Source organism: Mya arenaria, chromosome 14 (assembly GCF_026914265.1).
Source record: "Mya arenaria isolate MELC-2E11 chromosome 14, ASM2691426v1".
Lineage (NCBI taxonomy): Eukaryota > Metazoa > Mollusca > Bivalvia > Myida > Myidae > Mya > Mya arenaria.
In genome coordinates, this window is record NC_069135.1 from 25,997,721 (window position 1) to 26,022,969 (window position 25,249).

At 36.9% G+C, this 25,249-nt stretch overlaps 2 protein-coding genes across 6 annotated transcripts in view; one reads left to right on the forward strand and one right to left on the reverse strand.

The window, feature by feature from the left end:
• Positions 1-13,495, reverse strand: part of LOC128216666 (plexin-A1-like) — a 101,499-nt gene extending 88,004 nt beyond the window's left edge. For 2 of the 5 annotated variants that reach the window (XM_052923292.1, XM_052923288.1), the window contains exon 1: positions 13,362-13,495. The gene's annotated coding sequence lies outside the window, so the exon portion shown is untranslated. Of the gene's footprint in view, positions 1-4,343; positions 4,407-13,361 lie in introns of those variants that run through there. The other 3 variants (XM_052923290.1, XM_052923289.1, XM_052923291.1) reach the window with 3 other exon arrangements.
• LOC128215950 (perlucin-like protein) lies at positions 7,704-24,404 on the forward strand (the record flags this gene model as incomplete). The annotated part of the gene is made up of 6 exons (XM_052922550.1): positions 7,704-7,728; positions 8,141-8,229; positions 9,274-9,364; positions 21,658-21,719; positions 22,419-22,585; positions 24,338-24,404. Coding segments are annotated over 6 exons (465 nt in total), but the record flags the coding sequence as incomplete, so codon positions are not given.
• Between the last annotated feature and the right edge of the window lie 845 nt (positions 24,405-25,249).

The following is a 25,249-nucleotide window of genomic DNA, read 5'->3' on the forward strand; positions in this document are numbered from 1 at the left end:
TCTGTTCTTGTCCAACCACACATTTTTGCATATTTTGCTAATACTGTGATTTTTCCTTACCACAGACATGATCTGTTTAATCTGATTTTCAAAATACCCTAGGATATAAGCATAATCACACACCCTGTTCATTTCTATCATTTGCCCTGTTTCCCATCAATGCTATATGTGGTCACAGTGGAGTTGCGAAGTGTTAATTAACGGTAATTAAGGTAGCTGTTTTCAATTTTCTGAAGGCTATTTCTTTGTTCTTACCTCGTACAAACTCTACCTTAGTAATCTAAAATCACTTGGTTCAAACTCAAAATGTAGATTGATCCTTGGAAATTATGGTTTGCAACTGTGAAAGTTATTATTGGAGGTTAAAATAGCTAGTGTGGTTTATGGATATTGTCCAACTGAAAATGAGGCTAGAAGGCCTTGAACCACCTCTGTGAATTTTGAACATGTGTTTGACACCAGTCACTTTCAGTCATGATTTTCCAAAAATCTTTAAATTATATATAAGTAACATACCTAACAAATCACATTTAAACAAGTTCTTCGCACAATGATTACATTTTAAATGAATACTAAATTCAAATTTGTTTTTTAAGTTTTGACACTTACAAAAACATACAATAACCGTAGCTGTGCCCTACCAACAAAGACAGAAGAAAAACGAACGGAGCTACTTGAGCAAATTCAGCATAAAGATCTTTTGCAGGTACAATGTTTATTTTAGTATCAATTTTCCCAAAAAGCTTGTACACTCAATATGCCAACGACCTAATTATCATGAGGGGAATGAGTTTGTTCACCCTCAAGTTAAGGGGCCATTTACGAGCATGGTACAATTTACAAAAAAATGTGTATATGCAGGACATGTTAAAATTAACCTTCATGTTGCAGTTAGCTGCTTCAGGGAGATATGCCACATGCAAGTTATGCAAGTCTTATGCAGTAGCAGCTGATGAAAACGTAGATATGAGTACCAAAAGCATTGGTTACCGCAGAATATATCCCCGAATTTTACCGCATTCCCAATCTCTCCCTCAAAAATGCCATTTTTGCAAAAAACGCATGACTGGTAGTGTACATGTAGCTTAAGTTTCTAATTAAATTACTCTTACAGTGTATAAATTGTGAATTATTAATTAATTCTTACTGGTAATGTATAAGTTAATTTTAACTGGTAATGTATAAGTTAAATAAACCAACACAATGTAGAAATTAAAAAAATAGTTATTAAATACGTCGAAACAATATTGCATACTTCTTTTCAAATATGGGTGATCACAAAGGTACAATAAGTATTGGTGTAAAATTAAGTCTCATTTATCGAAATATCTAAATTTTATGACTGTTGTGTTAGACTAAATTTCGAGGCGCACATGGACAGGGCTTTAATGAATTTGATTTCAACCTTTTTTTGCAGGAGCCAGAATTCGGCTACTTCCCAATTAAAAAAAGAACAGCTTTCCCAATGTTTAGACATTTGTTCCCTAAAAACTATCTGAAAAAAATGGAATATTTTATATATAATAGTTTCTCATCGTATGCCAACATTAAATTATTCAAATACATGAGCTTAAAGTGGACATATTAAATTTTCCTTCTTTGATTTATTTTCTAGAAAAAAAATCTTAAATGAAAGGGCTATTTTTGCTTTAAAGGCCTTCGTGGATTTTCTAACTGTGTTAAATCAACAAGCCTTGATTGTAGAGGCACAAAAGCTTTGTTCACAAGCAGTATTCCAGTAGCCAATGACAGTGCCCAATTAAAGACTGATTGATTGTACATGAAGAAAAAATCTGCATTTAATATGAATTACTTTTAAAACTTTTTTTTTCAGATAAATACAATGTATATACTGGTTCAGAAGCAGTTTCTGACAGTTTTTACAAATGTTTATTGATTTATTCATACGTGTTAAAATTCCTACTAAAATTTTTCACATTTTAGATAATTACAGCTCAAGCTGCTATTGTCGATATATTTTTCACATGTGTGACGTCACATATAGTGTATCTAATGGGGGCGCCAAGAGGGTACTTACACTGTTCTGATTAGCTGTTGACGAGAAGCAGTTTCCAACAAATCAAATATGCGGCAGATTTTAGGTGCCTTATTGTGTGTTTTTTTATCCATTTATTCAATATACTAAATAGAAGACTATAATATGAGAACTATTATTTAATTTTTCAGCATTTACCAAAAATTAAACCTAAAACCTTACGCCAGTCAATCATCATTCTGGAAATCAGGCAGACACTAAATATCAATGATATTTTGTTTCATTTCTAATAAGAACTTGTGTTTGTCATCATTTTAGTGAATGTGGGTGTGAAACTAACATGACAACAGTGTTCGCAAATATGTACACAATGATCATCGTTTGTATAAGTCAATTAAGGACAATCTTGTAGCCATTCATAGATATGCAAATTAGGTTCACACGCATGCGCAATGCGCTGCACGTGACGATCCGCCACTTGCACGTGACGATCCTCCAGTGCAAGTTTGTGTACAAATTGAAAAATAAACATTAAACATTAAATAATAATAAAAGTGATTTACGTGTCTTGGTAAAAACTTTAACTTTTGATTGCCTAGTAACCATATAATTGAATTGCAATACCTTCTTTATGAAGATCAAAAGAAAGTACGCGAAAAAGCTATTTGTCGGAAACTGCTTTCCGTCAAAAACTGCTTCTTAACCAGTATATATAATTTTTGTGTAGTACAACAAGTTGGAGGGTATATAGGTGATAATCTCCCATCAAAAATACAAGACTGGTAGTTGAGATGCCATGGCTCTAGATCTAAAGCCAATACAACAGCAAATAAGTGTTTTGGATGAACCAGGGGTGTAGAAATGGGCCGGGAGCCGGTAAAATAACCCGGTTACTTTAGCATCTCCACCCGGCTAATTTCCCCGCATCAACAAAAATAAAATCTGTTATTTTTTGTCATGTCTGTTCTGTTTACATCCGTTTAAAACCTTGATTGTTGATATTGTTTATTTTGCTTTCCGTGCGTTCCGACTACAATACAGCATTAGCTCGATACGTGACGTCATTAGTCGCATTCCCCTCTGGGATGTTTTCAAGTATTAGGTTTGGGTTTACCAGTGTTCCGAATACAATAACATTAGCTCGATACATGACCTTATTAGTCGCATCCCCCTCTGCGGATGTTTTGAAATTAATGATTTGCGAAGCAATGGGGGGTGAAATAAATATTTTTTTCCAGACACAAAAAAGCGTAGTAAGTATGCAACATGAGCGTGTCTGGCCTTCTGTTAGTCCTATTACCATTTACGCAACAGTAAATTTTATATACGCGTGTTAACCAGGTGTAAACAAAATGAACAAGCTTGCGGTGATGTCATTATTTTGATGAATTTTACATGTACGTTGGGTGAAATTTAGTACGCTTTAAATGTCACAAAGTGTCCAGATATTTCTTTTGGTTATTAAAATGGAATAAGTTAGCTGCAGGTGAAATATCTAGAACCACAGAAAATGAAGTTAGATGTTTAATTTTCAGAGGTTAATAGTTATTCAGTGGCTGAAAGTATATAATTGGTAGAGAAGAAATTACATATATTATTAGGAGGGACTAGCTAGCAAATGTCAAGGCATGTGGTCTGGAATGTTATAATATTATCCTGAATCTGAATTTGACAGTAGTTTGGTTCATTAGTTAGCCCTCACCGGTGGGTGGGGGGATAGTACTCAGTTTCAGTATCATATTATAGTACATTTATGTTAAGGTTCCCTGTTACAAAATAAACATGCACCAGAAGACTAGAATGTTTGGTTAAAAAGGCTTAAATTCATCCCACAAGGGGCGTTGCCCCCTTGACCCTAACAGGGGGAGGACACCCAGACCCCCGCCTACTTTTAGGATATTCCCTGCTACTTGAATTATTTTCTACACCCCTGATGAACAAGCGCGAATTTATATACTACTGTTTGGCATTACACTTTTTAACACCCAAACACTGAAGGAAGCATTTTACCAGTGGAGGGCTTGCTGGCTTGATACAGTAACATAACAATAAAGTAAACATTGTGTTATTCCAACGTCTAATCTAGGCCTGAAGGTTAGCTGTTCTGGGCTGAGTTAAAAACAACTAAATAAATATACTAACAGAAAGAAAATAAACATATTTACTGACTGATATAGAAATCAGAAATTTAATTTTTCTAAGCTTAGGGTTGGACCTGCTAATCGCACATCTGCTTAGACTACAACGAAATAATAGAATAGAAAACGAAAAACAACAAACCAGAGAATTTAAAAGAAGAAAATATTTTGAAAATAGTTATACAACAGATTGTTATTGTAACACTTACATTCTTTCATCAAAACTTCTCTTCACTTGAAATTTTTCGTTGCACTTCCTGGTTTAATGCCACCTAATTTCGCGGGTAAAAAGGGAAGTAACTTTCAAGTATTAGTCAAAACGACGTTTTAGAAACGGTCTTATGTCAGAAGTGCACCACAAAAAAATGCGTATCTAACAACGATTGTGAAACTACATTTTATTACTACAAAGCGTACTGTTCAACTCATTTGCTCTGAAATAATTAGGCAATCTTTATTCAATCAATGATCTAATAGAAAAAGCTAAAATCAGAAGCCCAATTTAACGGTATTTGTAGAAATATGAAAGTATAAATGGATGTGAGGATACCTCGTTTACACAACAAGAAGAAGTAGACTACTTCCTTTCCATGCCTGGCATATCAGTTGAGACCAGCAAAAGTGTAACATCCATAAATCATGATACAAACAAGTAGCACATCGGCGTCTGACAATGCAATGTGTCCATTCCACTGCCATATGATATGCAGAGCATGCATCGGCCAAATGAGACATCCCATATTTGTATCAAACTGCATATGTGACAATATAACCATTAGAAAGGGTAGCCGACCAATGGCTATCATAATAAAAATGTATTGTTGAACTTTTATAAGTAATACATAGCAAAATACATGGAAAGACCCATTCACATTAAAAAATAAACTCAGTTAAGAAGCACAAAACCAGGGCCAAAACGGCGATGAACTAGAGACAAAAACGTATTAACACCACACATATAGTTTTTGAGATCAGCCAACATCAACTTAACAGCCCGCTAAAGGAAATCTTTCGTTCCAAGAACGATTGTAAAACAACAGCCTTCATCCATCGCCAAGGCCTCCGTGGCTCCGACTAAGTATCACTTAAAAAGGGTCTCCTCAATGTCTCTCTTTAAAAGTGACACTCTTATTCAAAATCAATACATACACATGTATAACAAACATCAATTTTGACTGATAAACCTCAATCTACTTACTAAATAATGCATTTGTGGAAAATATTAATTACTGATAACAAGATTTTGTAACCGTGTATTTATTAGCAGTAAGCGCAAAATTGTAAAATGATTGGTAAATGCTAAAAGATTTACTGTGGTCTACTATAGTCTCATAAGGTATAACACCACGTTTTATGCTCGTTTCTTTCAAATTAATCTCAGTATCTTTCATAAGAACCAATGTTTTCAACATGTATTCATCTTTTTTGGAATATTAAACAATATCAAAAATTGTGGTAAATCTTAATTGGGAGTAAGAGTGCATCTTTAAGTAAACTACTAAATGATCCTCTTCGCTCTGCCGGATATAAATGTCATAATCGAAGAAGCTCAATTGAATATATTAAATAGGGAACAACAGCTGGGAAAGTTTTTTCTTCCTGTTTATTTGTTATGTTTTTTTCTGTATTACGTGTCTATATTCTTTCTTCTTCCTTGTTCTATCGCTAACGCGTCGAGTATTAGGCCGATCCAATTGTTATAAGTGTATTGTATACGTATATATGCATATTTGCAATTAAGTTTATAGTGGTTATCTTGTTCAGCTCGAGAACATTAAGTCAGATATAGAAACCCTATTGCTTTTGCCCTCCTGGTTTAACATATTTTATTCAACATGTATGTATATTAACCATGAAAAATCTCACAAAAATGCAGTAAAAAACATTCATTTATGATTTACATGTATTGAATGGGATTGAAACGAAAGCATAGCTCATACAGTCTCCCTCCTGTCTTTTATCATGACGGTATATGCATTCATATATATATTTATGAATGCATATTTTTAATTAAACCTGCACTCATTTGCCGACCTGTGACAGACTAAAGTATGAGAAGAATTATGCATATCTTAGCCTAGATGAATAAGCACTGTTTCTAAGACTGTATTTGTACATTTTAAAGTATTATCTGTGTCCGGTCATTGAGTACTTGAAGTTAATTGCTGGCTGAGATGAGGCTTAGTACGGTTTTTATGTTGTTGTTTGTTGGTTTTTTATTTGTTTTTATTTATTTATTATTATTTTTTTATTATTATTATTATTTTATTTATTTTTTATTTTATTTTTTTATTTATTTATTTTTTATTTTTTTTTTAATTTATTTTTTTTTTTTTTTGGGGGGGGGGGGGGTCTCGTTTGGATACATACTTGGACAAGTGCGATCTTAGCGGTCGTAGGCCGGTTAAACCACTTTCTGGGAACAGGATAAGATGTTAATTTGGCGGCTGAAGTCGCTCCTCAAGTTTCCATTCTTTGATATATATGAATATTGTAACCACACTATCGTACAGCATGGAACTCTCACGAGCCCTTTCTGTATGGATATAGGCCCGACGACGAATAAAATTGTACTTAAGAATGTCGCGTTCTTAACATTCCTTAAAATAAACTACAGCTATCACAGGAGTGACGACTACCCCCCCCCCCCCCAAACGCCGCTTACACACATTGTATTAATAATTGATTCAGCCAGATATCAAAATATAACTTATACTACATGATTATTTATAGGGAAGCTATTATATTCGCCACAAGGGCACTACAAAGATGTCAAAACAAATATTAAACTGTATAAGTAGTTCACTTCCGAAACCTATGTAGCTATATATCTAATATATATTTTCAACAGTTTATTCGAGTGTTAGACGAAATTGTTCCTCCTAATGAAACTGCGCAATTGAAATACCTCATCATCATGAAGAGTACTACATTTCAGGGCGGTCGTGTGAACAAACCAATCCTCAGAATAATACCTCTTAAATGTTAATGACTTCTCAAGCCCAAGTATAGCTATAAAATTGAATAAAATACATGGGCAAATAACTCTTCAAAGACCGCCAATAAACCGACAAAAAGATGTAATACACCAGCACGCTTAGTGGTGATGGTGCGTTTCAAGTATGCGATCAACCTCTCTTAATATGTGGACGAATATTGATCCAGAACTCCCAAATATCTAAAAGAGATAAAAATGGCACATTAACTTTTTAAATAAAATCATTGGTTTTTGATATTTTTACATGAAATTTACGGCACTTTGCAGAAAGCATAGGCAGCATATTAAGTGCTTCACATAACATCAAGTTTATACTGTCACCTTAGATATGCAGTCCAGTTCAATTTTATGTGGGACAGATTGCGAACTCGATAATGTCTTTTCGTGCAAGACAAAACAAGGCTTATCTCAAAAGTCGCCATATATATGACAAAGTCTTTGATAACTGGACGTGGTGTTGAAAATCAGAACAAAATTGGGAACATTCTACCTTTATAATGTCGCGGGAAGTACGAAATAATGATAACACCAACCTCACACTGAAACAATCATTATGTGAACGTCGATAATTGTTGGCGCTAGTTTGGTAGCTCAAGGTAAGTTGGCGTTTTTATTTTTATTAAGACGGAATTGCTTGAAAAGGACACACGTTTGCCTCTAATGTTGTTATTTTATACTTAATTTATTTTACAACAATTGTGAAAAAAAATCTTTTCTATTTAATCCTTATTTTACGAATAATATGGAAACACATTTTACATAAAGAAATAACAGTCTTTATTCCAAACGAAATCGAACGAAAAATAACCTGTTTAGCAATCTTTGAAGACAATATTATATATTCGGAAAAAATGTTTACTTTTTATATCTCTGTACTCAAAACCCGTTAAAACGGTACCTAAATCATATGGGTCACAAAATCTATATTATGCATTCTAAATGCACGTATTTGTGAATTGGATTCCTTATTAACAGTTTGAGTATAACATCGTTGATATTAATTTGTAGTTTTCTGCGCATGTTCCAATGGTTGGATCGCCCATCAATCAAGTTGTTATAAATTTGCAACGGACATAGAAAACTGGTCAGCCGCCAGGGTAAGTTACAATATCATTTGCAGTGGTCATAAATAACTGGTAAGCCGCTGGGTTTTTAATCGGTTTTAACCAAACCATCATTTACAATGAACATAGGAAACAGGGCATCCGCTAGGTCAGGTCAAGCCATCAATTGCAATGAACATAGAAATCTGATCAGTCGTTTACAACTGGTCAGCCGATCGGGTAAGCCAAACTTTAATTTGCAATGGACATAAAAGGCTGGGCAGCTGATGAAGTAAGTCAAACCATAAGTTGCTATGTACATAGATAACTGGGCTGCCGCTAGAGTTAGTCAAACAATCACTTATAATGGACATAATTGGCTTTTAACATGTATAACTGGGCTGCCGCTATGTTAATTCATCCAATCATAGAAATCTGGTCAGCTGCTAGGTCATGTCAAACAATCATTTGTGATTAACATAGAAAACTGGTCAGCCGCTACTGGGAAAACAAAACAGCGCTTACAACAGTTTACTTGTCGGTCAGTCGCTCGAGTAAGCCAAACTTTAATTTGCAATCGACATAAAAGGCTGGGCAGCTAATGAAGTAAGTCAAACCATAATTTGCTATATATACATAGATAACTGGGCTGCCGCTAGCGTAAGTCAAACACTCATTTGCAATGTACATAATTTGCTATGGACATAGACGACTGGGCAGCCGCTAGAGTAAGTCAAACAATTGTATGCAATGGACATAGAAAACTGCTAGCAAAGTCATCACGCCACCACGTTTATTCTCTTTTTTTGCTGTACATTTTTTTGTAAAAACGTTAATGAATGGAACTTTACTAACTTAACTTGTTATATAAAAAACGTTTATATAAATCATTTTTCAAAAACATACACGTTAATATACAAGAAGCTGATTCCAGCTATTTTCGGAAGTGGCTACTCATCAAAGGAAATCACTGCGTAGCAGGTTGTCATATCATATTGGTAACACTAGCTGTTGTCCAACTCCTTTTAGTTCTTGCTACGATAAATATTAAATATCTGTAGAATTATACCTGTTATTAATATCTATATTGTCACACAGCAATTATGTAAGTGGCACTCGAGCGACCTGATGGCTATAGAGACAGAGAGTGAACAGCGCTGGTTCCATACGCAAGCATTAACATTCAACCGTAAGTAACATGTACAACACAGTTATATATTTTCTTGTCCTTTCGGATCATTGTTTCATGAATGATTCTTGAACAGATAACCGCTTACGTCGTGTTAAATGAAAGTGTTACAATGGCCGTTTTAGTATTTTAACAGATTCAATCTACTAAGATAGCTGTTTCATACTTTGGGTTTTATTTTGTGCTTTCGATATATGTTTAAAATAGTGGTTAATACCAATTTAATTCAGTGTACTCAATCAGCTCAATATATTAAACGGAATTTTCTTTGGTTTTAGCAATACTTAATCAAAATAATTACTGATGGGTCAATAGTTATCCAATAATTTTACTGTTGACCAATCAAATTTCTTTTATACGCAAACTAGCCCAAAGATAGCCTATTGATAACCAGCTATATACAACGGGCTGTAGACAATTATGCGGATTTTGGATACCTGGGGAACCCGTATTATTTTGGTATTATTTGTATGTGTAGATAACGAAAACTGTTACGGGAAATACTACAACCAATAATTGTCTTGCCATCCATAGATTGAAAAATATGTCATTGATGAGCAAATATAGCCACTGTAATACTTGTGTGTATCATGTAATTCCTGTCGTTTATTTCACATACCGGTAATCTACAAGCAATATCTTTCATATGATTCCAAAATTTTGTAGAGTCACTAGGCATCGACATCTATCATTAAGGTTAATGGATTGATCAGACAACACGCTCTTTTGTGGGTAATCCAATTATTTTGAAGCAAGTTGGTTAAAATCAAAATGAAAGATTTAAAAACAAAAATTGATAACGGTACATCACGGAATAACTGTCAGCTATTTTGTCATAGTTTTCATGCGTAATTTGCCATTTCTTTATGTAGGCATTACTACAACAATACGTAAAAACATTTTTTATGAAAGTCCGGGTGGGGCAACGTTTCCGATGGAAGCGATAGCAAAAACGATGGACGGGTAACAACGGCGACTAGGCGAGGCCACATTGCCGATGGAAGGGGGGGGGGGCAACGGTCAGGGGAGTGGGTAATGATGGGTATGGGAAGGCTAACAATTACGGCGGAAATGGTACTTATGGCGATGGAAGGGGGAGCAACGGTCGGGGTTGGGGGCAATCATGGGTATTACAAGGCTTACAATTACGACGGAAATGGTACTTATGGCGATGTAAGGGGGAGCAACGGTCGGGGGTGGGGTCAATCATGGGTATGGGAAGGCTTACAATTACGACGGAAATGGTACTTATGGCGATGTAAGGGGGAGCAACGGTCGGGGGTGGGGTCAATCATGGGTATGGGAAGGCTTACAATTACGACGGAAATGGTACTTATGGCGATGTAAGGGGGAGCAACGGTCGGGAGTTAGGCTATCATGGGTATGGGAAGGCTTACAATTACGACGGAAATGGTACTTATGGCCATGTAAGGGGGAGCAACGGTCGGGGGTGGGGGCAATCATGGGTATGGGAAGGCTTACAATTACGACGGAAATGGTACTTATGGCGATGTAAGGGGGAGCAACGGTCGGGGGTGGGGGCAATCATGGGTATGGGAAGGCTTACAATTACGACGGAAATGGTACTTATGGCGATGTAAGGGGGAGCAACGGTCGGGGGTGGGGGCAATCATGGGTATTGGAAGGCTTACAATTACGACGGAAATGGTACTTATGGCGATGTAAGGGGGAGCAACGGTCGGGAGTTAGGCTATCATGGGTATGGGAAGGCTTACAATTACGACGGAAATGGTACTTACGGTGATGTAAGGGGGAGCAACGGTCGGGGGTGGGGTCAATCATGGGTATGGGAAGGCTTACAATTACGACGGAAATGGTACTTATGGCCATGTAAGGGGGAGCAACGGTCGGGGGTTGGGGGCAATCATGGGTATTGGAAGGCTTACAATTACGACGGAAATGGTACTTATTGCGATGTAAGGGGGAGCAACGGTCGGGGGTGGGGGCAATCATGGGTATTGGAAGGCTTACAATTACGACGGAAATGGTACTTATGGCGATGGAAGGGGGAGCAACGGTCGGGGGTGGGGGCAATCATGGGTATGGGAAGGCTTACAATTACGACGGAAATGGTACTTATGGCCATGTAAGGGGGAGCAACGGTCGGGGGTGGGGGCAATCATGGGTATGGGAAGGCTTACAATTACGACGGAAATGGTACTTATGGCGATGTAAGGGGGAGCAACGGTCGGGAGTTAGGCTATCATGGGTATGGGAAGGCTTACAATTACGGCGGAAATGGTACTTATGGCGATGTAAGGGGGAGCAACGGTCGGGGGTGGGGTCAATCATGGGTATGGGAAGGCTTACAATTACGACGGAAATGGTACTTATGGCCATGTAAGGGGGAGCAACGGTCGGGGTTGGGGGCAATCATGGGTATTGGAAGGCTTACAATTACGACGGAAATGGTACTTATTGCGATGTAAGGGGGAGCAACGGTCGGGGGTGGGGGCAATCATGGGTATGGGAAGGCTTACAATTACGACGGAAATGGTACTTATGGCGATGGAAGGGGGATCAACGGTCGGGGTTTGGGGCAATCATGGGTATTGGAAGGCTTACAATTACGACGGAAATGGTACTTATGGCGATGTAAGGGGGGGCAACGGTCGGGGGTGGGGTCAATCATGGGTATGGGAAGGCTTACAATTACGACGGAAATGGTACTTATGGCGATGTAAGGGGGAGCAACGGTCGGGAGTTAGGCTATCATGGGTATGGGAAGGCTTACAATTACGACGGAAATGGTATTTATGGCCATGTAAGGGGGAGCAACGGTCGGGGGTGGGGTCAATCATGGGTATGGGAAGGCTTACAATTACGACGGAAATGGTACTTATGGCGATGTAAGGGGGAGCAACGGTCGGGAGTTAGGCTATCATGGGTATGGGAAGGCTTACAATTACGACGGAAATGGTACTTATGGCGATGTAAGGGGGAGCAACGGTCGGGAGTTAGGCTATCATGGGTATGGGAAGGCTTACAATTACGACGGAAATGGTATTTATGGCCATGTAAGGGGGAGCAACGGTCGGGGGTGGGGGGCAATCATGGATATGGGAAGGCTAACAATTACGACGGAAATGGTACTTATGACGATGTAAGGGGGAGCAACGGTCGGGGGTGGGGGCAATCATGGGTATTGGAAGGCTTACAATTACGACGGAAATGGTACTTATGGCGATGTAAGGGGGAGCAACGGTCGGGGGTGGGGGCAATCATGGGTATTGGAAGGCTTACAATTACGACGGAAATGGTACTTATGGCGATGTAAGGGGGAGCAACGGTCGGGAGTTAGGCTATCATGGATATAGGAAGGCTTACAATTACGACGGAAATGATATTTATGGCGATGTAAGGGGGACCAACGGTCGGGAGTTAGGCTATCATGGATATGGGAAGGCTAACAATTACGACGGAAATGGTATTTATGGCCATGTAAGGGGGAGCAACGGTCGGGGGTGGGGGGGGGGGCAATCATGGGTATGGGAAGGCTAACAATTACGACGGAAATGGTACTTATGGCGACCGCAGGGGAAACAACGACACTCTGAACAGCTACGAGGACGTGATAATAATTAACACGGCGGATAGGCTACAGTTATCATCATACAATTACTATTGATTTCAAAGATATAAACTTCAGTAAAAGTATAAAAAAGAAATTAAATATCATCATTTTATTATAGATAATTATAAAAATTATTATAAATATTATTATTTATTTTTTATTATTACTTTTATTATTATTTTAATTATTATTATTATTATTATTATTTTATTATTATTATTTCATTCTGTTTTATTTATATATAAATATTTACTTATTTTATATTTTTTATGCATAAAAAGATCATTTAAATTATAAATATAAACATATAATCCACATAGTCAATAAAAAAAAATGCAAATGCCACAATAAAAGCCTCTATTTTAACAAATTCGAACAAAGTTTAACTAAAATAGAACTTACTGAAATTTAAGTCGAATAAACAACTAGTCTATCCTAAATGAATCCAGATAGCTATATGCCCGGTGACAAAATAAAGACAGACAAGGAAGTTAACATAATTTATAGATTTAAAACGATTAAGACTGTTCACATGCCTCTTAGATACACTTGTAGGTCAACGAGTTTGCAGCAGTGAGATTCAAATTGATGTTAAATATAATTCAATATATGGATTGCGTGCATTACTTGGACACTCCCATCAGCCAACAATTAATACATTTGAAGTTGTATTCATACTCTTGACCCACATGGCCATGAGAAATAACAAAAAACATCCCGTTCAAAGGAAGGCTTGTCTAGGCCCAATAGGAGATTCATGTAGAACAGTACGAAACAACAAACATTACACAAATATCATAATATCGACAATGGTAATTGTTTGGTGAGCTGTATCTCTATTTTGGAAAACTTAATATGTAAGATTGTGTGAACACACACGGATTGAACTAAGTACTTAACTGTGACGTAAGCTATTCAAGGGGTTCAATCGCAGATTTCCTGGTACCGACACTATTTTCTAATGTGTTTCATACTTCAAAAATAATTCAGCTATTATTTTTTGCTTTTTGAACTTCTAATGATACCTGATTAAATGTTTTTAACAATAATTGTGTACACACGCAAAAGCATAAGATGTTCAATGTCTGGCCCTTTAACACATACAAGTTGCATAAGGCCTCTTGAATGAATGCTACCTTATAGCTAAAAGTGTCAAGACAAATATGTTTTGTTATCTCTAAAGTATGATCACTTAACCCATAAAACTTGACAATATTGATACTTGTCAGCAGATATAATCATAAGTTTGATTTATCTTTTTGCAAGCGGATTATTGCTAGAAATCCAGAAGTATCAACTACTGTATTTCTATTTCTTCTTTATATTTGATATTCACATATCTAATTTTATGCCCTACTTTTCTGTTTGTTAGTGAACGTAACCACAGCTTATGGACATTTTAAACAGGCAAATCATTTCATTAAATATTCGTAAAGAATACATCAGATTAAAGACATATCGGGTATATAGATCAACTACAATTACAAGGACAAAGCCAGTACCAAAGTTTAAATGAAACACAACCATACATTTAAACAACCAAATAATACAAGCACAAATACTTTCATATCAAATACAAATAAGAAATCTACGGAGGCTTTACTTTTATAAGAAATGTAGCGATACGTGTGGTGCTTTACTTTAATAAGAAATGTAAGGATACGTGTGGGGCTTTTCTTTAAAAAGAAATGTAGCGATACGTGTGGGGCTTTACTTTTATAAGAAATGTAGCGATACGTGTGGGGCTTTACTTTTATAAGAAATATAGCGATACGTGTGGGGCTTTACTTTTATAAGAAATGTAGCGATACGTGTGGGGCTTTACTTTTATAAGAAATGTAGCGATACGTGTGGGGCTTTACTTTTATAAGAAATGTAGCGATACGTGTGGGGCTTTACTTTTATAAGAAATGTAGCGATACGTGTGGGGCTTTACTTTTTATAAGAAATGTAGCGATACATGTGGTGCTTTACTTTTATAAGAAATGTAGCGATACGTGTGGGGCTTAACTTTTATAAGAAATGTAGTGATACGTGTGGGACTGTACTTTTATAAGAAATGTAGCGATACCTGTGAGGTTTTACTTTTATAAGAAATATAGGGATAAATGGGAGGCTTTACTTTTATAAGAAATGTATGGATAAGTGGGAGGCTTAACTTTTATAAGAAATATAGGGATAAGTGGGAGGCTTTACTTTTATAAGAAATATAAGGATAAGTGGGAGGCTTTACTTTTATAAGAAATGTAAGAATAAGTGGGAGGCTTTACTTTTATAAGAAATATAAGAATAAGTGGGAGGCTTTACTTTTATAAGAAATATAGGGATAAGTGGGAGGCTTTACTTTTATAAGAAATATAAGGATAAGTGGGAGGCTTTACTTTTATAAGAAATGTAGCGATACGTGTGGGGGTTTACTTTTATAAGAAATATAGGGATAAGTGTGGGGCTTTACTTTTATAAGAAATATAGGGATAAGTGGGAGGCTTTACTTTTATAAGAAATATAAGGATAAGTGGGAGGCTTTATTTTTATAAGGAATATAGGGATAAGTGTGGGGCTTTACTTTTATAAGAAATATAGGGATAAGTGGGAGGCTTTACCTTTATAAGAAATATAGGGATAAGTAGGAGGCTTTACTTTTATAAGAAATATAAGAATAAGTGGGAGGCTTTACTTTTATAAGAAAAATAGGGATAATTGGGAGGCATTACTTTTATAAGAAATGTAGCGATTCGTGTGAGGGTTTGCTTTTATAAGAAATGTAGGGATACGTGGGAGGCTTTCCTGACAAACGAAATGTAGGGATACATTGTAGGCTATGCTTTTTACAAGAAATGTAGAGATACATTGGAGACTATGCTTTTAAATAAGAAATTTAGAGATACATCAGAAGCAATGCTTTTATAAGAAATGTAGAGATACGTTGGAGGCAATGCTTTTATTAGAAATGTAGGGCCACATGTAAGGCTTTGCTTTCTATATGAAATGGTATTTGAAATGTACGGATAAGCGGAGTACTTTTTTAAACGAAATATAAGGAATATTGTTTTCTTTAAACTTGATGTAAGGACACATGGAAGTCTTTGCCTGTAAATGAAAGGGATATGTTTGAGGTTCTACTTTGATATCAAGTGTAGGGAAACGTTTGATGCCTAGGTTAAAGATCCCCCTTAATATGATAACATTTTCTAGTCCAAAATGGTGCAATTTTGGCGTATGTTAATCCTTTTTTCTCCTATATTGAAATAAAAAGTAAACTTGGACGTGTTTAGGGGTGGCGCGCGCCCCTCCAACCACGCTAGTGCCTTGTTTTTTAACGAAATGAAGGGCAACGTGTAAAGCTTTTTATGTACGAAATAAAGGAATCAGTGTATGATCAGAATGTCTTTTTTCAACCATGTAAGATGTTGTTGTATTTTTTGCTTTTTAAAGCATTGGTGAAAATATGTGTTGTAAGATATGGGTTCATTTTAGTAAGACATCAAACACACATATATGAATAATGTATACATACCATGTATTGTACAATCGTCGTTTATTCATTGACTACTAAAGTGTTTACATTTCTCGAATTCTTTTTCATTGTCAAGTGGATCTTTTAATATGAACAGAACGGAGTTCATTATTGATACAAGATTGTACCGCTAAATGCATATAAAAATCGCAATGAACTAGACGTCATGTCAGTTGTTTTAACATCATTATTATATAAGCTATTTCATATCGTTTCTTTGAAATTATATACACATTGCGGGCAAAACCACAGCTGTATGAAATGATCATTTAAATAAATGGATACTAAAGATAACTAGAATTTTATCATTAAGACTTATAGATTTCAACTAATTACTGAGAAAAAAATAGCTAAACACACATAAATTATATTCTGTAATCTTGGTTGAAGGCAATTTAAGAACTTTGACAGTAAGGAATACGAATTTTCCTTACAGCCATTTAATGAGTAGATTATTTGAACGCTTCCATGTCAGTTTAAAATGAGTTGCATAGGCGTTGCATTCAAAGTTTACAATTCAGTAATTTTTACTGCGTATTTTAATAAGGAAGGAGGACATTGTATTCAAAGAGAACAATTTAATGAAGACACCTGTGATTTATTCTTTAGTGTTATAAAGGTGGTATAGCTAGCGACGAAATTCTATACATGCCATGATACAAAAATTATAAAATTGCAGATAAAATCTCTTAAGGCAAACACAAAAATACATCCGGGTTTTCAATGACGAATATAAGTATGCAGATATTTGCTACAATTTGATAACGTAAATGAAATACAATCCCCAAACCAGGACAAGAGAGTTGCAAAACGCCCTTGATGGGGATTTACCGTTTGCAAGCCAGAGAAATTTGAGCCGAAGTTTATCGTGTGTACTTGACATGTTTTATAAATTAAGCACAGAAACTGTCATTGCTGCTACGTTTAATTATTGTAATTGAATATTGCTGTGCTTTATTATTTTGAACCAACTTTTCATGTCAAGAGTGAAAAACAGTTTTAAATGATTCAATGCAAATGACTTATTTCAGGGTTTAGAATGACTTCTAGGTGGGGTTGCTGTACAAAAATATGTGATATTTCTGTTTACAACTAGCGGATCAGGCGGCGCTACCGGCAGGCGGCGCTACCGGCGTCTAAGTGCTTTTTATTCGTCACTATAAAAGAAAACAATATGCAGAATTAAAAAAATGCAGCTTTTAAGAATATGTTTAGCCAAAAGTCATCGGGGAAAATCACCCAACTAAATGGTGGGGGCCTAACTATTTCGTCAACTGCTTGTACTGCCACGGAAAACGATATTTATCTATATTAGTTCATTTAATGAGAAGATTTCGCCTAGTACGTGAAATCAGTCTAAAACAAATGAATTGGTTATGTTAACTTGAACCATCTTTCAGACACTGTGTGAGTCTCTTGAACTTGTATCCTTTTAGACAATGCGACGTTTATTGTGTTCCTTCTTTCAGACACTGTGCCGTTCTCTTAAACACGTTTCTTGTTTGTTGCGATCTTTTAAAAAGGTTCCATTTTTCAGACATTGTGACGATCTTTTAAATAGGTTTCTTTTTCAGATATTGTAATGATCTTTAAAAAGGTTCCCCTTTCCAGACTGTGTTACGACCTTTTTAAAATGTCAATTTTTCACACACTATGGCGAAGTGTTATACATGTTTCCCTGTTTCATTCACTGTGCCGATCTCTTATGTTTCCCTGTTTCATTCACTGTGGCGATCTCTCATACATGTTTCCCTGTTTCATACACTGTGGCGATCTCTTAAACATGTTCCCATGTTTTATACAATGTGGCGATCTGTTATACATGTTTCCTTGTTTCATTCACTGTGGCGAGCTCTCATACATGTTCTCCTGTTTCATTCATTGTGGCGATCTCTTATACATATCCCCCTTAACCATACACTGTGGCGAGCTCTCATACATATCCCCCTGTATCATACACTGTGGAAATCTCTTATACATGTTCCCATGTTTTATACAATGTGGCGATCTGTTATACATGTTTCCTTGTTTCATTCACTGTGGCGAGCTCTCATACATGTTTCCTTGTTTCATTCATTGTGGCGATCTCTTATACATATCCCCCTGTACCATACACTGTGGCGAGCTATCATACATATCCCCCTGTACCTTACACTGTGGAAATCTCTTATACATATCCCCCTGTACCATACACTGTGGAAATCTCTTATACATGTCCCCCTGTACCGTACACTGTGGAACTCTCTTAAACATATCCCACTGTACCTTACACTGTGGAAATCTCTTATACATGTCCCCCTGTACCATACACTGTGGAACTCTCTTATACATGTCCCACTGTACCATACACTGTGGAATTCTCTTATACATGTCCCCTGTACCATACACTTTGGAATTATCTTATACATATCCCCCTGTACCTTACACTGTGGAATTCTCTTATACATGTCCCCCTTTACCATACACTGTGGAACTCTCTTATACATATCCCCCTATACCTTACACTGTGGAATTCTCTTATACATGTCCCACTGTACCTTACACTGTGGAACTCTCTTATACATATCCCCCTGTACCATACACTGTGGAATTCTCTTATACATGTCCCCCTGTACCATACACTGTGGAACTCTCTTATACATGTCCCACTGTACCATACACTGTGGAACTCTCTTATACATGTCCCACTGTACCATACACTGTGGAACTCTCTTATACATGTCCCACTGTACCATACACTGTGGAAATCTCTTATACATGTCCCACTGTACCATACACTGTGGAACTCTCTTATACATGTCCCCCTGTACCTTACACTGTGGAACTCTCTTATACATGTCCCACTGTACCATACACTGTGGAATTCTCTTATACATGTCCCACTGTACCTTACACTGTGGAATTCTCTTATACATGTCCCACTGTACCATACACTGTGGAACTCTCTTATACATGTCCCACTGTACCATACACTGTGGAACTCTCTTATACATGTCCCACTGTACCATACACTGTGGAATTCTCTTATACAAGTCCCCTGTACCATACACTGTGGAATTCTCTTATACATGTCCCCTGTACCATACACTGTGGAAATCTCTTATACATGTCCCACTGTACCATACACTGTGGAACTCTCTTATACATGTCCCACTGTACCATACACTATGGAAATCTCTTATACATGTCCCACTGTACCATACACTGTGGAATTCTCTTATACATGTCCCACTGTACCTTACACTGTGGAATTCTCTTATACATGTCCCCTGTACCATACACTGTGGAAATCTCTTATACATGTCCCACTGTACCATAAACTGTGGAACTCTCTTATACATGTCCCCCTGTACCTTACATTGTGGAAATCTCTTATAAATGTCCCACTGTACCATACACTGTGGAATTCTCTTATACATATCCCCTGTACCATACACTGTGGAACTCTCTTATACATGTCCCACTGTACCTTACACTGTGGAAATCTCTTATACATGTCCCACTGTACCATACACTGTGGAATTCTCTTATACATGTCCCACTGTACCTTACACTGTGGAATTCTCTTATACATGTCCCACTGTACCATACACTGTGGAACTCTCTTATACATGTCCCACTGTACCATACACTGTGGAACTCTCTTATACATGTCCCCCTGTACCTTACACTGTGGAAATCTCTTATACATATCCCCCTGTACCATACACTGTGGAACTCTCTTATACATGTCCCCCTGTACCATACACTGTGGAAATCTCTTATACATGTCCCACTGTACCATACACTGTGGAACTCTCTTATACATGTCCCACTGTACCATACACTGTGGAATTCTCTTATACATGTCCCCTGTACCATACATTGTGGAAATCTCTTATACATGTCCCACTGTACCATACACTGTGGAACTCTCTTATACATGTCCCCCTGTACCTTACACTGTGGAACTCTCTTATAAATGTCCCACTGTACCATACACTGTGGAATTCTCTTATACATATCCCCTGTACCATACACTGTGGAAATCTCTTATACATGTCCCACTGTACCTTACACTGTGGAAATCTCTTATACATGTCCCACTGTACCATACACTGTGGAATTCTCTTATACATGTCCCACTGTACCTTACACTGTGGAATTCTCTTATACATGTCCCACTGTACCATACACTGTGGAACTCTCTTATACATGTCCCACTGTACCATACACTGTGGAACTCTCTTATACATATCCCCCTGTACCTTACACTGTGGAAATCTCTTATACATATCCCCCTGTACCATACACTGTGGAACTCTCTTATACATGTCCCCCTGTACCATACACTGTGGAAATCTCTTATACATGTCCCACTGTACCATACACTGTGGAAATCTCTTATACATATCCCCCTGTACCATACACTGTGGAACTCTCTTATACATGTCCCCCTGTATCTTACACTGTGGCGAGCTCTCATACATGTTTCCTTGTATCTTTCACTGTGGAATTCTCTTATACATATCCCCTGTACCATACACTGTTGAAATCTATTATACATATCCCCCTGTACCATACACTGTGGAAATCTCTTATACATGTCCCATTGTACCATACACTGTGGAATTCTCTTATACATATCCCCCTGTACCATACACTGTGGAAATCTCTTATACATGTCCCCCTGTATCATACACTGTGGCGAGCTCTCATACATGTCCCCATGTACCATACACTGTGGAAATCTCTTATACATGTCCCCCTGTACCATACACTGTGGAAATCTCTTATACATGTCCCCCTGTACCATACAGTGTGGAAATCCCTTATAAATGTCCCCCTGTATTATACACTGTGGTGAGCTCTCATACATGTTTCCTTGTATCATTCACTGTGGCGATCTCTTATACATGTCCCCCTGTATCATAAACTGGTGATCTCTCATACATGTGCCCCTGTTTCATACACTGTGGTGAGCTCTTATACATGTGCCCCTGTTTCATACACTGTGGTGAGCTCTTATACATGTGCCCCTGTTTTATACACTGTAGCGATCTCTTACACATGTTCCCATGTTTTATACACTATGGCGATCTCTTATACATGTTCCGATGTTTTATACACTGTGGCGATCTTTTATACATTTCCCCCTGTTTGATACACTGGTGATCTCTCATGAATGTTCCCTTGTTTCAGACACGGATGGTGACCAGGGATTTTGGATCAGCGGGAGTGACTGGGAACAAGATAAGCATTGGGTAAATATGACATCCGTAAATTTGAACTATTTTAGATTTGCGACCTTATTTTAATAATGGTGATGCATGCGCCGAGATCAAGTAATCGTAAAGCATAGAAAAATAATGTTTGTTGCCTCCTCCCCCCCCCCCCAAAAAAAAACAAATAACAAAAAAAATAACAAAATAACAAAATAAATAAGTAATAATAAATAAAGAGCAGGTAGGATGTTGTTTTGGAAAAAAAACAAACATATTAGCCATTTTACTATTACAAAAAAAATATAGGTTTAATCCTTTGGAACATCGGTACACTCAGTTTTAGCAACGCTTGTATTGTGAAATGCCGAAAGCACTTCAGTTTTAACTTTTAGTATATTAAAATGAAACAAATAAGAAAATATATTCATCTAGGTAATGAAACCGTCTAGGGTTGGGGCAAAAATAGGGTAGGTCGAGACACCGGAAACAAACATTGTTTTTCGCCATTGATAAAAAAACACGTTTGGATTTTTTTTATTTAAAACCTTTAAAATATTGTCAAAAAAGGATTTGTATATGTCTGTCTAAAGATGCAAGTAGCGGTATTCAACATTCGCTATAGAATAGTCATTCAGCGAAACTCTTATTTTATATTTTTAACGTACATGTAGAGAAACGAAATATATATTGGCAAAAAACTACTTTATGTTTAATCGAGTGTCTTGAAATAAACTGCAGATCTGGGAGAGCACTGGTGCAGCGTTGACCTATCAGACATGGGGCTTCCAGCAGCCAAACTACAGAAACGGGAGTGAACACTGTCTGGCGGCCCTTAAGGTCTTTGACTACAAATGGAGCGACGAGTTTTGCGACTGGGATCGTCTCCAGTATGTCTGTGAAAAGAGGTACTGTATTATTGTATTCAGAGAATGAGGTCATTGTTTTAAATAAACATACATTCGAATCCCGTTGGCTCGAACAACCTTGGCGCAAATTCTTGGTTAGGTCGAATTGGATGTAAAGGACAGAGGTAATATCGCCGGTCCCTGGAAGTTCGAGCCAACGGGATTCAACTGAACTTTGTTCCATAGTTTAATTACAAAATATATTTCAATATACATTATTTGACTGGAAACTGAAAACATACACTTGTGTTTATTATGTTGTTTAATTCTCAAATATGTCTTCATTGTATATAACACTTTGGATGGAAGTGGTCTAGTGGTAGAGGCGTCCATTTCTCGTCCAAGATGTCGTGGGTTCGAACCTGGACAGATGGACGATAAATGGGCACCAATGCTAATTTCTATCAAGGAAAAGGACACGGAAATGATTAGTATCAGCGCATCGGTATCGCTTTAAAACCAAGCTAAAATTAATATGTATTCACTTATAAACATAATCCTTTGAGGACTAATACGGCTATCTATTCAGTATTCATTTATAACTCCAACGGCAAAAACAACGGTACTTACGTTCGTAACGCATTTCATTTCAGGAAAAATATCAGCAGCCAATTGTATAAAACTGGTTAAGGTTTTGGTTTTGATAAAGTTGGACAAAACACTTATTGATTGGTCAATATCTATCGAATAAATCACTGTTGACCAATGAAATCGCTTTTATTTGCAAACAAGCCAATACATATCCTGTGTACAGCTTATCCAGTTTTATGCAATTGGTTGCTGCAGGTGTCTTTTTATGCATAAATCATTCTTAAAGATGCACTCTTTCTCCCAGTAAGATTTACCACAATTGATAATATTGCTTTAATATTCCAAAGGGAATGAATAAATGTCGTAAATAATGGTTCTAAGAAGATACCGGGAGTTTAATTTGAAAGCAATGAGCATAAAACACGGTATTTCTACCTTAAGAGACTATAGTAGACTACAGTAAATCTTTTAGCATTCACCAATCATTTAATATTTTTGCGCTTTCTATCATTAAATACACGGCTACAATCTTGTTTTGAGTAATTGATATTTTCCATAAATGCATTATTAAGTAAGTAGTTAAAGGTTTATCACTCAAAATTTAAGTTTGTCATACATGGTTATGTATTGATTTTTAATAAGAGTGGCACTTTAAAACTTTTGCTTATGTTCACTAGTGTATTAATTATACATAGTACTAAGCAATGCTACATGGAAAACGTAATTTGTGAATTATTCAAAACTTTGATAAAGTTCAATATGTTGAAACATTCATTTTTGCTCTTTAAATTGTGCCTTTTCCTTTTTTTCGATCTCTGTATAATGCAAAACTATCTAGATCTATTAATACAAAATAGAGAAAACATATAGAGTAAATGAATATGAAGATATAAAGTAAGTTGCATATGGTGGCTCATTTCTACCATGTCGGCCAAGCGTGTTGGCTAGTTGTCCAGCCCAGTACAACAACTACTGTATAGTCGTATTAGCGCCTTTATGTTGTCGCTTTAGAGTGTTGGTAGGGCTCTATCGCGTCAATGTGACGCCCTAACGACAATAAACGAGGGCCCATAAGGACATATATAATATTGATCGATCTACCGTGGCCCCGCCAACACGACGGAGCGAGATGCCAGCTTTTAGCTAGCATTGCTCTACGGACATGCGGTATATTTATGAGATTATGATACTATCATTAAACGCACCTTTCTTGTTTTGCAGCAGTACCTCTGGCGGTGCCATTGTTGGTTGACATTTTGGATGTTTCATGAATAAAATTAAATATTTATCCTTGTTTAGAGTTACTGTATACCTGGGAGTTATTTTAAATCCTCTATTTAGCAGTATACAGCAAAATATCGGATAATTTGACTATTTACTTTTAAAAGCATACAACAAAATATCGGAAACCTATCGAGTGAGTGCGAAGATCGATCCCGAATATGGTTTCCTGCGCCCCGTATATCCCATATCGGGTCGACTACTAACCCCGTGACGTATATATCATGTCGACAACTTGTTTCCAGGTTAAAATGTTTCGTTAAATCATCGGAATCGGAAAAAGACGTCATTTTGGTACGATATAAATTTCATCATGGACCAATATGGAAAACTATGGGGTCATCACGTGACCAGTCCTAGACCAATGGCGTTGCGGCATTTATGTTGTATAGCAAAATACCGGATAATTTGACGACTTATTTTCATAAAAGTCGGGTGTTCTAGTTCTATAGAAGATCAGATCAAGTGACATTACCGAGGCACACAAATCAAAATAACCATGGTAACCTTAAAAAGGGAGAATACTAGGTATGCAAACGAATATTCGATCGAACGTTTGGTATTCGAATGTCAAAATCGGTATTCGAATATTCGATGTTTTTGTTGAATAAATAAATTAATAAACATTTTGCCTAAAACTGTGTTCTTCGTATGTCTTGATTTTACAACGATTGGCCCCTTATGCCAGAGGTGTGAACTTGATGACACTATACACGTGTCATATCGGATACATCGTCGGAAATAGTTGACGGGGACTTTTTACTGGCTGTTAGACAAATGACATTAAACACATTCCAATTCTTTTGGGTACATTTAAATGACCATGCATATTAAGGGTTTAAGAGATCGGGC